The 16,835-nt window shown below is 45.2% G+C and overlaps 1 protein-coding gene across 1 annotated transcript; it reads left to right on the top strand.

The window, feature by feature from the left end:
• The first annotated feature begins 594 nt into the window (after positions 1–594).
• Positions 595–3,910, top strand: LOC123430388 (protein NRT1/ PTR FAMILY 6.4-like). Its single transcript, XM_045114255.1, has 3 exons — positions 595–798; positions 909–1,462; positions 2,808–3,910. The coding sequence occupies exons 1-3, from the start codon at positions 610–612 to the stop codon at positions 3,601–3,603; spliced, it is 1,539 nt and encodes a 512-aa protein (XP_044970190.1). The 5' UTR covers positions 595–609; the 3' UTR covers positions 3,604–3,910.
• Positions 3,911–16,835: the final 12,925 nt, after the last annotated feature.

The following is a 16,835-nucleotide window of genomic DNA, read 5'->3' as shown; positions in this document are numbered from 1 at the left end:
GGAGGCAACTTATTTTAAAAGTTCAAAAAAGCTACCAAAAGAACTGGCCCTAAGTTGTCTTGCCCATTGGAAAACGCAAGTAAAGTAGATCAAAATGAGCTAAAATCAGGAGAAAAAAAAAACGAGAAATGCTGGAAAATCTGAGCACTCCTCTTCCTCCTGCTATAAAACCACCCAACTCTAACCTCACGGCACAGTGGCGCCACTCCCCGTTATCTGTTAGATTGGCTCCTCGTCCTCGCCCTGATCGCAAGAAGCAACATGGTACGGCACTCTAGAGTCAGAATATAACACTGCTATATGCGTTATCACATTCGTACGTAGAAACGATTTTGCTGCTGATCGCGTTGGTACGTGGGCGTGCGCAGGTTTCTACCGGTGGCTTCGACGACAATGGCGACTGCGAAGGTCTGGTGGTGGATTTCAAGGGCAGGCCGGTGGACAAGTCCCGCGTCGGCGGATGGTTCGGAGCCGGCCTCATCCTAGGTATGTACTACAGAGAGTCATTAAGGAGTGATCCTGTTGAAGTTATAGTGATGCAATGTTTTTGCTCATGGCTATGTGGTTTTTGCCGTCTCAGTCACGGAGTTGGCGGAGCGGGTGTGCGTGATGGGCATCTCGATGAACCTGGTGACGTACCTCACCGGCGACATGCATCTCTCCAGCGCCAAGTCGGCCAACATCGTCACCAACTTCATGGGCACGCTCAACCTCCTCGCCCTCCTCGGCGGCTTCATCGCTGACGCCAAGTTCGGCCGCTACCGCACCATCGCCGTCGCGGCAACCATCACCGCCGCCGTAAGCAGCACACCGACATAGCCGCCATCACTGCGCATGCATGTATACTACGTGAGTGACGCGCGCGTCTGACATTGCAATGCATCATTGCACCCCATCGATTATTTCAGGGCGTGAGCCTGCTGGCGGCAAGCACGGCTGTGCCAGGGATGCGGCCCCCGCGGTGCGCCGGCGGCGAGGCCCGGCCACGCGCGGCCGGGTGCGTGCCGGCGAGCGGCGGGCAGCTCGGGGCGCTGTACGGGGCGCTGTACACGATCGCGGCCGGCGCCGGCGGGCTGAAGGCGAACGTGTCCGGGTTCGGGACGGACCAGTTCGACGGGCGCGACCCGCGGGAGGAACGGGCCATGCTCTACTTCTTCAACCGCTTCTACTTCTGCGTCAGCCTCGGCTCGCTCTTCGCGGTCACCGTGCTGGTGTACGTGCAGGACAACGTCGGCCGGGCCTGGGGGTACGGCGTGTCGGCCGCCGCAATGGCAGCTGCGGTGGCGGTGTTCGCGGCCGGCGCGTCGAGGTACCGGTACCGTAGGCCGGAGGGGAGCCCGCTCGCGGTGATCGGGCGGGTGCTGTGGGGCGCGTGGCGGAACCGGAGGCTGCCGTGCCCGGCTGATGCTAGCGAGCTCCGCGGCTTCCACGAGGCCAAGGTGCCACACACGGACAGGCTTAGGTATTGCTCCTCTCCTTTGCCCTGGCTGTGTCACTTTGTGTATTTGCGCTCGTATAACTCAGGCGTCATTTGGTTTTCTTCAACTTCTGTTCATTTTTTAGATAAGTTCACCATTCATGCCGAATGTTTTTTTTTATCAATGCAGAATGGTTCTTGAACTTCTGTTAGCATACTCCGGAGATTCTGTGGTCCTAACTTAGCTTTAGAAATATATTTTTATACCTAATTTGCTTTAGAAATTTTGTAGTAGTCCATTAGAATAGTAGTTTATGAATAATTCTACACATAGGAACATGTTATGAAAGGGTACGCAACTTCCCTTCAACAATCATCTTCGCCCCCCCTGAATTTCAGGTGGGATTGGTCGGATCTCCCCCTACTCCCAAATCCCAATCAGAATTTGTCAACTTCGTATTTACAGTACGTAACTTCTTCATAGGTGTAGCATTGCTCGTATTTTATTTGGTTTATTATTTGAACACAGTACGATCGCGTAGGACAATTGGTTACTCCAAATTGAAATGTGACAGAGGGTTTGTTGCACGTAGCTCCAAATTAAATGAACAAGAGAAGCTAAAGACGACATGATGTTTACCGCAAAAAAAAAAAAAAAAAAAAAAAAAGACGACATGATGTGTTCTTGCAGGTACACACTGTAAAATCTTGTCTGGAATAAACGGGAACCAACATGGAACCAGTCCATGAAACTAGTGCATTTTTTGCGTGAACAGTCTTGTTTTTTTGAAGCATTTTTAAAGCAACCATGCAGAACCACCTGCGTGCAGGCACAACGCATCTTAGCGTGACACGCCGTTTGTCCAAAAGCCAAAACCAGCTATCACTACTTTAACGACGTGCCGGATCGGTCGGATGAGGGCGATGATCCGGCATGCATGTATTACATCTTGGACGAATGGCGTACCAAAAGTCAGGATCGTGCATGTGCTACACAAACGCAACAAAGCCATGCAGAACTTTTGCTTGCAGCCAGGCACTTGGAGTTGGACACCGAAGGGCCTAGGCCAACATGCCATGCACATGCACCTCCAAACGAACGGCGCCACTAGTACGTGCTGTGTTCGGTCCTTTGGTGATATTTCGGGGGCCAATCTCCGAGTCATTTTTAGAGCACTGCGGAGCATGTTGCAGGACACTGAGACTTGCCGGCATGGTACAATGTATGCACGCCGTCCGTGTCTTGCAGATCGTGGACAAAAGGAGCCGTAGGTCGAGTTGCGTACGTGGTGAAATGATCTGCATTATTGCACATGCTATCTTGCTAGGATATGCGCAAGTTCGCGGTGACAAAATGTGGACCGTTCTTTTTCTCTGTATGTATGAACAGGTGTCTGGACAAAGCAGCCATCGTGGAGGCCGATCCGGCGACGGCGGTGACGGTGACGGAGGTGGAGGAGGTGAAGATGGTGGTGAAGCTTCTCCCCATGTGGTCCACGTGCATACTCTTCTGGACCATCTATTCCCAGATGACAACCTTCTCCATCCAGCAGGCCCAGCAGATGGACCGCCGGGCCGGCGTCCGCTTCGTCGTCCCGGCGGGCTCGCTCTCCGTCTTCCTCTTCCTCTCCGTCCTGCTCTTCACCGCGCTCAACGAGCGCGTCCTGGTCCCTCTGGCGGCTCGCCTGACGCGGCGCCCGCAGGGCCTGACTTCCCTCCAGCGCGTGGCCGCGGGGCTCGCCCTCGCCACGCTCGGCATGGCCGTCTCCGCGCTCGTCGAGAAGAAACGCAGGGACGCCTCCAACGGCAGCGGCGGCGTCGCCGTGAGCGCGCTCTGGCTGGTGCCGCAGTTCTTCCTGGTGGGCGCCGGCGAGGCGTTCGCCTACGTGGGGCAGCTCGAGTTCTTCATCCGGGAGGCCCCCGAGCGGATGAAGTCCATGAGCACGGGCCTGTTCCTGGCGACGCTGGCCGTGGGGTTCTTCCTGAGCAGCCTCCTCGTGCTCGCCGTCGACGCCGTCACGCGCGGCGCGTGGATACGTGGCCACCTGGACGACGGGAGGCTGGACCTCTTCTACTGGATGCTCGCGGTGCTCGGGCTGGCCAACTTTGCGGTGTTCTTGGTGTTCGCTAGCCGGCACCAGTACAAACGCACCAGGCCCGACGCGGCGACCGTGGAGCTGCCTTGAGGCTTGAGAGGCGGGGCTCTGCGGCTGGAGGAAGACGTTGTCAAGGTGAACGTGACTGTGAAAGAGATGGACGTACGTGTAGGGTGCATCGAATAGCTAGGAAGCGCGTGCTACTGCCGCGTACACTGCTGTTTGTGTCTCTGACGTTTTCGGCTTTGAGAGTTTCGGAAAAGAAAAATATGGTTGCGTCTAGTGCTCGGCCGACTCGCAGCCGTTGCCATCGTCTTCACTTGCTTTGCATGTGTGCTTACTTTTTTTCTTAAATGACATGTAACTTTATCAAACTTGATAAAAATATACTCTCTCCGTTTCTAAACATAAATCTTTTAAGATATTTCACTAGAAGTCTACATACGAAGCAAAATAAATGAATCTACACTTTAAAATATGTCTATATACATTCGTACGTAGACCACGAATAAAACCTCTTTAAAGACTTGTATTTAGAAACGGAGGGAGTAACAACAATGCTTCGGGTCATAGATTCGAGAAACTACATAAGAGCTTTCATGATTAACAACTATAATATTTTTTTCAGAAAAAACATGTATATGTGATATACTCAAAGACATCTTCTATGTATGAGTATTAAACTTTGCAACACTAAATAGTGTCGAGGCTACAACTAAGAGATTCTCATTCTTGAATTTGGCGGGGCTTGAGTTGGGCTTGTTAAGCAATGTATCTTATGAATTTAGTTAGTGTTGTCCATCATGAGCATTATAGCTTGGTGCTAGAATGTAGAAGGTCAAGAGACCTTATTCTTAATTTTTCATCATCCATTGATCTGTAACGGAACCTATACTTGGTGCATATAAACTGAGCAATGCTAGTGCAAATATCTATGACAATTCAACCTTTCTGACTTGGTATCAGAGCAAAAAGATCCTATCCCCATGGCCGGCACCGTGGCTGCCAGCTCCAACTCTTCTGCTCCAACATTCGTCTTGTCACTCGACAACCTCATCACCATCCGTCTTACGCGGGATAACTTCCTCCTATGGAAGACCCATGTCGTTCCTGCCCTTGCCGCAAACGGTCTGTCGGCTATGTCGTCGGCGCAATGGAAGCACGACCGCAGACCATCATGCAAGGTATTGGAAGGGCGCTGTTGTGGTGGCCACCCCGAAGTTCCTTCATTGGTACCAACAAGATCAGCTTGTGATGATCGTTCTCCTAGGATCCATGACTGAGGATATTTTCGGTTAGATGACACAGTTGACGACCTCTACTGTTGTTTGGACTGCACTCCAGGACATGTTTGCATCACAAAATCTATCTCGCGTTATGCAACTGTGGTACCAACTCTCTAATCTCTAATCTAAAGAAGAAAGACCTCTCTGCGTTGGTATTCTATCACAAGATGAAGGGTTCGCTGATGCCATGGCGTCTACTGGCATGCCCTTATCTAACGATGAGGTGCTTGGGTACATGCTCGCTGGGTTGGGCTCCGAGTTCGAGCCTCTTGTCACGTCGATCACGACGCGTGGTAACCTCGTGAGCCTCATCAGCTTTTATGATTTTCTTCTCAGCACTGAACTTTGCCTTGAGCAGCAGAACTCGACCGGAGAGATCCATCCCTCCGCCAACACTGCAACATGTGGCAATGGCGCACGTGGCGGGCAAGGCGGACAATCTTGTGGTCACGGCGGGCGTGGTCGTGGAAATGGGAGCTCCAACCTGAAGTGTCAGGTGTGTGGCAAGTTCGGCCACGGCGTGCTCCACTGCCGCAATTGCTTCGATCACGCGTACCAGCCGGAGAAGCATCGCGAGAGCTCCGACAACGTCGCCAACACCGGCCCCTACTCTGTGGACATGGACTGGTACGCGGACATCGGGGCCAGCGACCAACTTACAAATGATCTCGATCGCCTCACCATCCATGAGCGCTATGATAGCAAGGACAAGGTGCACGCCGCCAATGGGACATGTTTCTCTATTTCACATGTTGGTCACTCCACTATTTCTGGCTCGTCCAGACCTCTTTATCTTTGCAATATTTTGCATGTTCCTCACGTAAACAAGCACTTGCTAACCGTGCACAACTTAGTCTCTGACAATGATGCTTTCGCTGAATTTCATCCTCACTTGTTTTATCTAAAGGACCGAGCAACAAGGAAGGTTCTTCTTCTTTCCGCAAAAAAGGAAGGTTCTTCTTCGCGGTAGATGTCGTGGAGGTATTTATCTCGTGCCAAGCTTAAAGTCCTCATCTATCGTGTCTAGTCATCGCGCCTTCTTCGGTGTCAAGATCTCTCTAGATCTTTGGTATAGAAGATTAGGCCACCCATCCAAAAGTGTTGTTGAGTCAGTTCTTAGGTCAAATAAATTTTCGTGTGCACCTTTGATCGAGTCTAGTGTTGGTGATGCCTACCAACGAGATAAGGTTCATCAATTACCTTTTCGAGATTCGAGTCGTGTTACTCATACTCCGCTTGAAATTATTCATTTTGATGTTTAGGGCCCTGCTATTACCTCTGTTGGAGGCTTCAAATATTAAGTGAGTTTTTTTTGGATGACTTTAGTTGTTTCACATGGATTTACCTTCTCAAGAAAAAATCCGATGTTGATCAAGCATTTTACACATTCCAAAAACATGTTCAATGCTTGCTTCATACTAAAATAAAAATTGTCCAAACAGATTGGGGTGGGGAGTACCATCGCCTATCTATACATAAGGCATTACCCATCGTGTATCCTGCCCACACACCTCACAACAAAATGACATAGCCGAACACAAGCATTGCCATATCGTTGAAACCGACATCACACTCCTCGCTCCTTCCTCTCTTCCGGTCAGTTTTTGGCACGAAGCCTTCGCTGCCGCTTGCTATTTGATTAAGGACCTTTATAACTACCAAACTTTCAGATTTTATCAATAGGCAATAACGATCCTTATTTCACTCTAATTATATACATGCATGCATTAGAATGACTAATTTTCCTTTCACGCACACCTATCACTATAATTACATGCATATATGCACTAGAGTACGAAAAACTAATGGCATCCTAGATTCTTTCTTTTTTCAAAATTCAAAATATTTTGTAGCTCAAACCGTCGCTCTGATTGAAAAACCGTCTTAAAAAATCATCTCGACGAGATCTTTGAAAATAGATCCCATGTTGCTATGTTGTGATGACTTATTTTTGGACGAAAAGTTACCACATCTGGGTTACATAAGTTATTGTTGGAAATATGAGCGATTTACCAAGTGATTTTTCTAGCAGAAATAGTAGATAAACCATGACTACGGTAGCAAACATATGATAGGCCATGCAATTATAAATGAAATATGGAAGTTGCATATGAAACGATGAACAGTAATGGAACATATCTAGAAAAGAAACTACAACAAGAAGGTGAGGCATGAACTCAAACAAGAAGAATATGAGAATGTACTGAGTTGCAGCAGCAGCAGAAGTGGTGTTGGTTTTGTCGGTGGACATGTTGTCGAAGAGGTGGTCGACGTTAGGGAAGAAGTCATCTTCCGGGAAGAGGTCGTCGGTGTCCGTGATGAAAGCCAGTAGTCGCACGGAGTGCTCCCCAAAAACCTTATCGCCCTTCTCCCGTACAGAACTCAAAGGGATGGAGTTTCGGAGGCCTACTGTCCCGACCTACGGTGCACGCCGCAAGCCAAGATGAGGAAGAACGTAGTAGAAGCACATAGTTTGGAACCGGTGGCGAGAGGAAGTTCTGATGTATGTTTGTGGAGAGGAGCGACCTCTCTTTTATAGGCACAAGTGAAGGAGGCGATAGGCCAGCGACGGGAGCCGGACAGAACGAGGGAGACGAAATGAACGGCGTGTCATGACGAGGCGAGGAGGGCGGCGGAGGAGGAGGAGGAGCGTGCGTGTATGTCTCTCTTGTTCTCAAGCTCATACATGTGTGGAAACATCCTCCCTTATGAGGAGGTCCAACTCCCACTAAACTACCAATGTGGGACTAAACTTTTCCACATCTTGCCTTGCACAAATGGGCTGCATGGGCCTCTAGGATTTATTAGGAATTTCTGAAATTATATATTGGGTTGGCCCAAAAGTAGATAAAATTCCGTTAATCCCCCACCAGATCCCACGGGCACACATAATTTGCCTTTGGTTCCAAAACACTGTTTTATATACCGATACTGCAGTGGAGACTATTAAGTTGAACTTCCACCTAGAACTCTATGCTACACTAGTAAGCAACTTGAACAGTGGACTAGGCCTTGAACTGCAAGTTTTCTGCGAATCTAGCTTCACACAGAGCCATGACCGATACTAGGCTACCACGGGACTTCGCCGCGAGTGGAGCTTATGCGTCATACTCCGAGACCTTTCATGAGTTTACTAGGGAGAACCCTACTCTCATAGATTGCAACGTTAACAATCAGACTCATATAGGTATGTTCTTCAAAAGATGTTCTGCGGGACAACATCTCTGCTTCAACAAGCCACTTAGAACATATTAAGATGTATATTAACCTGCCATGTAGTTTAGGAAAGTATTGCATCTTCATGGAGTGGTATTATCAATGATAAGGATACTTTCCTCTCAGTTGACCAATAGCTTGTGTTCCCATCTAATTCACGGGATCTCCGATCATAAAGAATAGGTTACCACTGTGAACAACTCATATTGTGGGTCTCATACCCATCTCCCTCGATGCATTATCTATCACATTACGTGATAGACCCTTAGTAAAAGGATCTGCCAGATTTTTAGATGTTTGGATATAATCCAATGCAATATCTCCGGAGTTTCTCATTTTCCTGCAGATTTTAACCTTCTTTGAACGTGTCTTGATAAATTCATGTTATCCATTGAGCTGCTCACTTTCGTGATCACAGCTTGATTGTCGCAGTTCATAAGGATACCCGGTACGGATTTCTCGACAACTGACAAGTCACTCAAGAGCCGGCGAAGCCGATCTGCTTCGACCGTAGCTGTATCTAGTGCTGTGAGTTCTGCTTCCATTGTTGACCTTGTTAAGATCGTTTGCTTGCAAGACTTCCAAGAAACAGCGCCACCTCCATCAGTGAATAAATATCCGCTCGTGGCCTTTATCTGATCAGCATCAGAGATCCAGTTTGAATAACTATACTCTTCAAGCACCTTTGGGTGTCCAGTATAGTGAATTCCATAATTTGCAGTGCCTTTCAAATAATGCAAAACTTTCTCTAGAGCTTTCGAATGCACATCTCCTGGTTTTGAGACAAACCGACTCAGTTTGCTAACAGCAAAAGAGATATCAGGTCTTGTAGCACTTGGTAAGTACATAAGCGAGCCAATAATCTAAGAATATTTGAATTGGTCTCTAGAAATTCTTCGATTCTTTCGAAGCAGCACGCTGGAATTATATGGTGTGGGAGAGGGCTTGCAGTCACTATATCCAAAGTGACTCAAGATCTTTTCCACATAGTGAGATTGAAGCAACGTAATCCCACCATCATCGTCTCTCAACAACTTGATGTTCAGAATGACATCAGCCACTCCTAAATCCTTCATCTCAAAGCAGTGAGATAGGAAATCGTTGACCTCCTTAATAACATTCAGATTTGTTCTGAAAATCAGTATGTCATCAACATACAAGCGAAGGATAACTCCCTCGCCCCCACCATGGCGATAGTACACACATTTATCAGCTTCATTTAAAACAAAGCCTGCAGCTGTTAAAGTTCCTTCAAACTTCTCATGCCACTGCTTGGGTGCTTGCTTAAGTCCATATAAAGACTTCAGCAACTTGCACACTTTTCCTTCCTAACCATCTACTACAAACCCATCTGGTTGTTCCATGTAAATTTCCTCATCCAACTCTCCATTTAGGAAAGCAGTCTTAACATCCATTTAATGAACGAGAAGACCATGTGAGGCGGCTAGTGAAAGTAGTACTCGAATAGTGGTCGGTCGAGCCACCGGTGAGTAAGTATCAAAGAAGTCTTCACCTTCCTTTTGGGTATAAACCGTAGCCACGAGCCGTGCCTTGTACTTCTCGATAGTACCATCAGGCCTAAGCTTCTTCTTGAATACCTATTTGCATCCTATAAGGACGATCAGTGATCTCCCAAGTTTCATTTGCCAAGATGGAATCCATCTCACTACGGACTGCTTCCTTCCAGTAGTCAGCACCTTCAGACGCATAGGTCTCTGAAATAGAACTGGGAGTGTCATCTATGAGATACACAAGAAAATCATCACCAAAGTACTTTGCAGTCCTCTGTCTCTTGCTCCTGGAACGAACTTCATTGTTCTCCTCCACAGTATTTTCAGAGTGTTCCATCAAACTAATAGGTTCAGTAATTGTAACCAATTCATGATTCGATGAATTAGGCATCTCCTGATTAGATGAGGTAGCCATATCCTTCATGGGAAAGATATCTTCTAAGAAAGTCGCATCATTCGACTCCATGATTGTACCGACATGCATGTCAGATACCTCTGATTTTACAACTAAGATACTAAATCCAATGCTATGAAAAGCATATCCCAGGAAAACACAATTCACACTTTTTGGTCCTAGCTTGCGCTTCTTAGGGTTTGGCACATTGACTTTCGCCAAACAACCCCAGGTTCGTAGATAAGAGAGTTCTAACATTTTCTTTTCCCATTCCTCGAGTGGAGTTATCTCTTTGTTCTTTGTGGGAACTCGGTTTAGGACATGACATGCAGTCAATATTGCCTCTCCCCACCATGCCTTGGAGAGACCGGATGTGTCTAACATGGCGTTAACCAAATCAGTTAGAGTATGGTTCTTTCTTTCGTCTACCCCATTTGACTGAGGTGAATAGGGAGGCGTCCTCTCATGGATTATACCATGTTCCGACAAAAAGAATCAAATTCATTTGAGAAATACTCTCCACCACGATCGGACCTAAGCCTCTTGATCTTTCGATCAAGTTGGTTTTCCGCTTCAGCTTTATAGATCTTGAAATAGTTCAAAGCCTCATAATTAGATTTCAGAAGATACACTTGGCAGTATCTAGTGGAGTCATCAATTAACGTCATGAAATATTTCTTTCCACCTTTTGTCAAAATACCATTTCTACTTCTTGAGCTTGCGTTGGTTTTTCCCTTGAAGAGGAAAGCGTGATGCAGCAAAGTAAAGATAAATATTTCCCTCAGTTTGAGAACCAAGTATCAATCCAGTAGGAGTATCAAGATGAGGCACCAATGAACCTGCGCAAAAACAAAAAAACTTGCACCCAACGCGATAAATGGGTTGTCAATCCCTTCACGATTACTTGCAAGGTGAGATCTGACAGTGATGAAAGGTAAATAGATAAAAGTGCAGCAAGTTATTTTTGGTATTTTTGTATGTAGATCTGAAAATATAATGTAAAATAGACCCGGGGGCCGTAGTGTTCACTAGAGGCTTCTCTCATGATAGCAAGTATTAAGGTGGGTGAACAAATTACTGTCGAGGAATTGATAGAATCGCGCAAAGTCATGACGATATCTAAGGCAATGATCATACATATAGGCATCACGTCCGAGACAAGTAGACCGATACTTTCTGCATCTACTACTATTACTCCACACATCGACCGCTATCCCGCATGCATCTAGTGTATTAAGTTCATAACAAATGGAGTAACGCCTTAAGCAAGATGACATGATGTAGAGGGATAAATTCATGCAATAGGATATAAACCCCATCTTTTTACCCTTGATGGCAACAACACGATGCGTGCCTCGCTACCCCTTGTGTCACTAGGTGAGGACACCGCACGGTATGAACCCAAAACCAAGCACTTCTCCCATTGCAAGAATTATAGATCAAGTTGGCCAAACGAAACACATAACTCAAAGAGAATTACAAGGATACGAAATCATGCATCTAAGAAATTAGAGGAGACTCAAATAATATTCATAGATAATCTGATCATAAATCCACAATTCATCTGATCTGGATAAACACACCGCAAAAGAAAGTTACATCGGATAGATCTCCATGAAGATCATGGAGAACTTTGTATTGAAGATCCGAGAGAGAGAGAAGAAGCCATCTAGCTACTAGCTATGGACCCGAAGGTCTGTGGTGAACTACTTACGCATCATCGGAGTGGTAATGGTGTTGATGAAGAAGCCCTCCGTGTCCGAATCCCCCTCCGGCAGGGTACCGGAACGGGCTCCCGTTTGGTTTTTGGTGGCTACACAGGCTTGCGGCGGCGGAACTCCCGATCTAGGTTTCTTTTTGGGGTTTTCTGTATTTATAGGAATTTATGACGGTGAAATTACGTCAGTTGGGCCCACAAGGAGGTCACGAGCCTCCTAGGACTCGGGGGGGGGGGGGTAGGGCACGCCTACCGTGCTCGTGACTCCCCCGTGGCTCTTGTGGCCTTCTTCCAAAGCTTCGGGGGTCTCTTTTGGTCCAAAAAAATCATAGCGGAAGTTTTATTCCATTTGGACTCCGTTTGATATTCCTATCTGAAAAAGGTCAAAAACAAGGAAAAAACAGAAATTCGCACTGGGCTCTAGGTCAATAGGTTAGTCCCAAAAATAATATAAAATAGCATATTAATGCTTATAAAACATCCAAAGTTGATAATATAATAGCATGGAACGATCAAAAATTATAGATACGTTGGAGACGTGTCAAGCATCCCCAAGCTTAACTCCTGCTCATCCTCGAGTAGGGAAGTGATAAATACCAAATTTTTGATGTGGAATGCTACCTAACATATTTCTTCTTTGTAACTTCTTTATTGTGGCATGAATGTTCAGATCCATAAGATTCAAAACAATAGTTTAATATTGACATGAAAACAATAATACTTCAAGCATACTAGCAAAGTAATCATGAACTTTTTAAATAACAAGGACAAAGAAAGTTATCCCTACAAAATCATATAGTCTGGCTATGCTCCATCATCCCCACACAAAGCATTTAAATCATGCACAAACCCGGTATTGGCCAAGTAATTGTTTTCACAATCTTACTTTCTCAATGGTCACATCGACTCAGCGTATCAATGGGTTATGGAGATGCCCATCAATAGATATCAATGTGAATGAGTAGGGATTGCCATGCAACACATGCACTAGAGCTATAAGTGTATGAAAGCTCAAAAATAAAACTAGTGGCTGTGCACCCAACTTGCTTGCTCACGAAGACCTAGGGCAATTTTGAGGAAGCCCATCATTGGAATATACAAGCCAATTTATATAATGAAAATTTCCACTAGTATATGATAGTGACAAAACAAGAGACTATCTATCATGAAGAACACAGTGCTATTTTGAAGAACAAGTGTGGAAAAAGATAGTAGCATTGTCCCTTCTCTCTTTTTCTCTCATCATTTTTTTGGGTGGGCATCTTTGGCCTCTTTTTTTTATATTTCCACACATGGGACAATGCTCCAATAATGATGATCATCACACTTTTATTTACTTACAACTCGATACTTAGAACAATAATGACTCTATATGAAATGCCTCTGGCAGTGTACCGGGATGTGCAACGATCTAGCTTAGCGTATGACATTGAAACATCTCGCTAGCTATCTTACGATCATGCAATGGCAATATGAAAGTGATGGCACATGTCATGAGACGGAACGGTGGGAGTTGCATGGCAATATATCTCGTAATGGCTATGAAAATGCCATAATAGGTAGGTATGGTGGCTGTTTTGAGGAAGGAATATGGTGGGTTTGTGCACCGGCGAAAGTTGCGCGGCACTAGAGAGGCTAGCAATGGTGGAAGGTGAGAGTGCATCTATACCATGGACTCAAATTAGTCATGAAGAACTCATATACTTATTGCGAAAGTTTTATTAGTAATCGAAACAAAGTGCTAAACGCATACTCCTAGGCGAAGGGTTGGTAGGTGTTAACCATCGCGCGATCCCGACCGCCACACAAAGGATGACAATCAATAAATCAATTATGCTCCGACTTCCTAACATAGCGGTTCACCATACGTGCATGCTACTGGAATCACTAACCTCAACACAAGTATTTCTAGATTCACAACACCCTACTAACATAACTCCAATATTACCATATCCATATCTCAAAACTAATTGTGAGGAATCAGACTTCTCTTACTAATCAATGCACTTGAATATGAAAGTTTTTATTATATCCCCTTTGGATGCCTATCATATTTAGGACTAATTTCATAGCACACGCCAATTACCAAGTTACTTAGAGAGAGCACTCTCAAAATGATATAAGTGAAGATCGAGAGTTTTTGTTTCTACAAAATATGACACCGCCGTGCTCTAAAAAGATTTAAGTGAAGCACTAGAGCAAAATTATCTAGCTCAAAAGATATAAGTGAATCTCATGGGAGCAAAATTATCTAGCTCAAAAGATATAAGTGAAGCTCATTGAGTATTTTAACAAATTCACGATGAGTGCATGCCCCTCTAAAAAAGGTGTGCAGCAAGGATGATTGTGATAAAACAAAAAGCAAAGACTCCTATAATACACGACGCTCCAAGCAAAACATATATCATGTGGTAAATAAAAATATAGCTCCAAGTAATGTTACCGATGGATTGATGACGAAAGAGGGGGTGCCTTCCCCGGGCATCCCCAAGCTTAGGCTTTTTGGTGTCCTTGAATTTGGCTTGGGATGACTTGGGAATCCCCAAGTTTAGGCTCTTTCCACTCTTTATTCCATTGTCCATAAGAACATCACCCAAAACTTGAAAACTTCACAACACAAAATTTAAACAGAAACTCGTGATATCATTAGCATAGGAAAACAAACCACCAACTTTTTAGGTACCGTAGTAAACTTAATTTCCATTTAGATTGATGTTATATTACTGTATTCTCACTTCTCCATGGCTCGTACCCCCTGATACTAACCATAGTTTCATCAAAATAAGTAATCAACACAACAAAAACAAAATCTGTCAAAAACAGAACAGTCTGTAGAAATCTGTATATTTCGTATACCTCTGATATCCCAAAAATTCTGACAAATTATGACAATTAGGTAAATTGGCATATCAATCACTGATACGTCTCAAACGTATCTATAATTTTTGATGGTTTCACGCTGTTATCTTGTCAACTTTGGATGTTTTATATACCTTTTATATCTTTTTTGGGACTAACTTATTAATTCAGTGCCAAGTGCCAGTTCCTGTTTTTTCTGTGTTTTTGCCTCTTTTCAGATCTGATTTTGGAACGGAGTCGAAAGGAATAAAATCATCGAAATAAATTTTTCTAGAACTGAAGAAGATCGGGGGACTTGAGGGCCAAGGCAGGGGGCCCACAAGGAGCCCACAAGCCCTGTTGCCGCGGCCAGGGGGGCCTGCGGCAACCAGGCTTGTGGCCTCCCTGGTGCTCCCCTTCCCTAGCTCTTTGGCCTATAAATTCCCTAAAATCCCAAAAAAATCAGGGCATCCACGAAACCACTTTTCCACCGCCGCAAGCTTCCGTTTCCGCGAGATCTCATCTGGAGACCCTTCCCGGTGCCCTGCTGGAGGGGACTTTGGAGCTGGAGGGCTTCTACATCAATATCATCGCCCCTCCAATGACTCTTGAGTAGTCCACTTCAAACCTACGGGTCCGTAGTTAGTAGCTAGATGGCTTCTTCTCTCTCGTGGATCTTCAATACAAATTTCTCCATGGTCTTCAAGGAGATCTATCCGATGTAATTCTCTATCACGGTGTGTTTGTCGAGATCCGATGAATTGTGGATTTGTGATCAGATTATCTATGAATTATAGTTGAGCCTTTGCTGATTTCTTATTTGCATGATTTGATATCCTTGTAAGTCTCTCCAAGTCTTCGGTTTTATTTGGCCAACTAGATCTATGATTCTTGCAATGGGAGAAGTGCTTGGTTTTGGGTTCATACCGTGCGGTGATCTTTCCCAGTGACAGAAGGGGCAGCAAGGCACGCATCGTGTTGTTGCCATCAAGGGTAACAAGATGGGCTTTCATCATAGATTTGAGATTGTCCATCTACATCATGTCATCTTGCTTAAGGCGTTACTCTGTTCTTATGAACTCAATACACTAGATGCATGCTAGATAGTGGTCGACGTGTGGAGTAATAGTAGTAGATGCAGAAAGTATCGGTCTACTTGTTTTGGACGTGATGCCTATAGATATGATCATTGCCATAGATAACGTCATGACTTTGCGCGGTTCTATCAATTGCTCGACAGTAATTCGTTCACCCACTGTCTACTTCCTTTCATGAGAGAAGCCACTAGTGAACACTACGGCCCCCGGGTCTATTCACAACTATCATCTCCACTTTTACTTTTACTTTGCTCTGTTTACTTTTTGCTTTCAGTTCTCACTTTGCAAATAATCTATAAGGGATTGACAACTCCTTCATAGCGTTGGGTGCAAGCTCTTTGTGTTTGTGCAGGTACTAGTGACTTGAACGCTCCTCCTACTGAATTGATAACTTGGTTCTCAAGCTAAGGGAAATACTTACTGCTTCTGTGCTGCATCACCCTTTCCTCTTCAAGGGAACACCAACGCAAGGCTCCAAGGCCGCGGGGAATCCTTTGCATATTTGCTAAGGAAGTCCCTGTAGGCGTAGCCAGCAGCAGAAGGACCTTTGACGCCGTTGACGGAGAAGGTCTTTTTTTGCCGTAGCAGAAGGATTTCTGGCGCCGTTGCAGGGGAGGAGAGATCAAGTCAAGATCTATCCAAGTAGGTGTCACAAATTCATCTCTTGTATTTACCTTTTTTGCTAGTTGCCTCTCGTTTTCCTCTCCCCCACTTCACATTTGCCGTTTTCATTTGCCTTTCTCCTTTGCCGTTTTCTTTTGCCTTTTGCCGTTTTCCTTTGCCAGTTTTCTTGCTTGCCTGTGTTCTTGTTGGTTTGTTGAAGTCATCATGGCTGAAAACACCAAACTTTGCGACTTCTCGAGTACTAATAATAATGATTTTATTAGTACTCCGATTGCTCCCGCCACTTGTGCGGAATCTTATGAAATCAACACTGCCTTGCTGAATCTTGTTATGAAAGAGCAATTCTCTGGCCTTCCTAGTGAAGATGCCGCATCCATATCAATACCTTCATTGAGCTTTGCGATATGCAAAAGAAAAGAGACCGCGCAAAAACTTGGTTTTCTTCTTTGCCTAAAAATAGTATCGATTCTTGGGATAAGTGCAAAGATGCTTACATATCCAAGTATTTTCCTCCGGCTAAGATTATCTCTCTACGCAACGATATCATGAATTTCAAGCAACTTGATCATGAACACGTTGCACAATCTTGGGAGAGGATGAAGTTAATGATTAGAAATTGTCCCGCTCATGGGTTGAGTT

Source organism: Hordeum vulgare, chromosome 2H (genome assembly GCF_904849725.1).
Source record: "Hordeum vulgare subsp. vulgare chromosome 2H, MorexV3_pseudomolecules_assembly, whole genome shotgun sequence".
In the NCBI taxonomy this organism is placed as follows: domain Eukaryota; kingdom Viridiplantae; phylum Streptophyta; class Magnoliopsida; order Poales; family Poaceae; genus Hordeum; species Hordeum vulgare.
Note: the sequence above shows the minus strand (reverse complement) of the source record. Positions and strands in the feature narration are given on the sequence as shown.

What these genes read in the sequence shown, in the direction of transcription:
- LOC123430388 (XM_045114255.1), top strand. Translation starts at nt 610, where the DNA reads ATGGGCATCTCGATGAACCTGGTGACGTACCTCACCGGCGACATGCAT. An exon ending in CGGCAACCATCACCGCCGCC is followed by an intron (nt 799 to 908) that starts GTAAGCAGCACA and finishes CGATTATTTCAG; the next exon opens with GGCGTGAGCCTGCTGGCGGC. An exon ending in CCACACACGGACAGGCTTAG is followed by an intron (nt 1,463 to 2,807) that starts GTATTGCTCCTC and finishes ATGTATGAACAG; the next exon opens with GTGTCTGGACAAAGCAGCCA.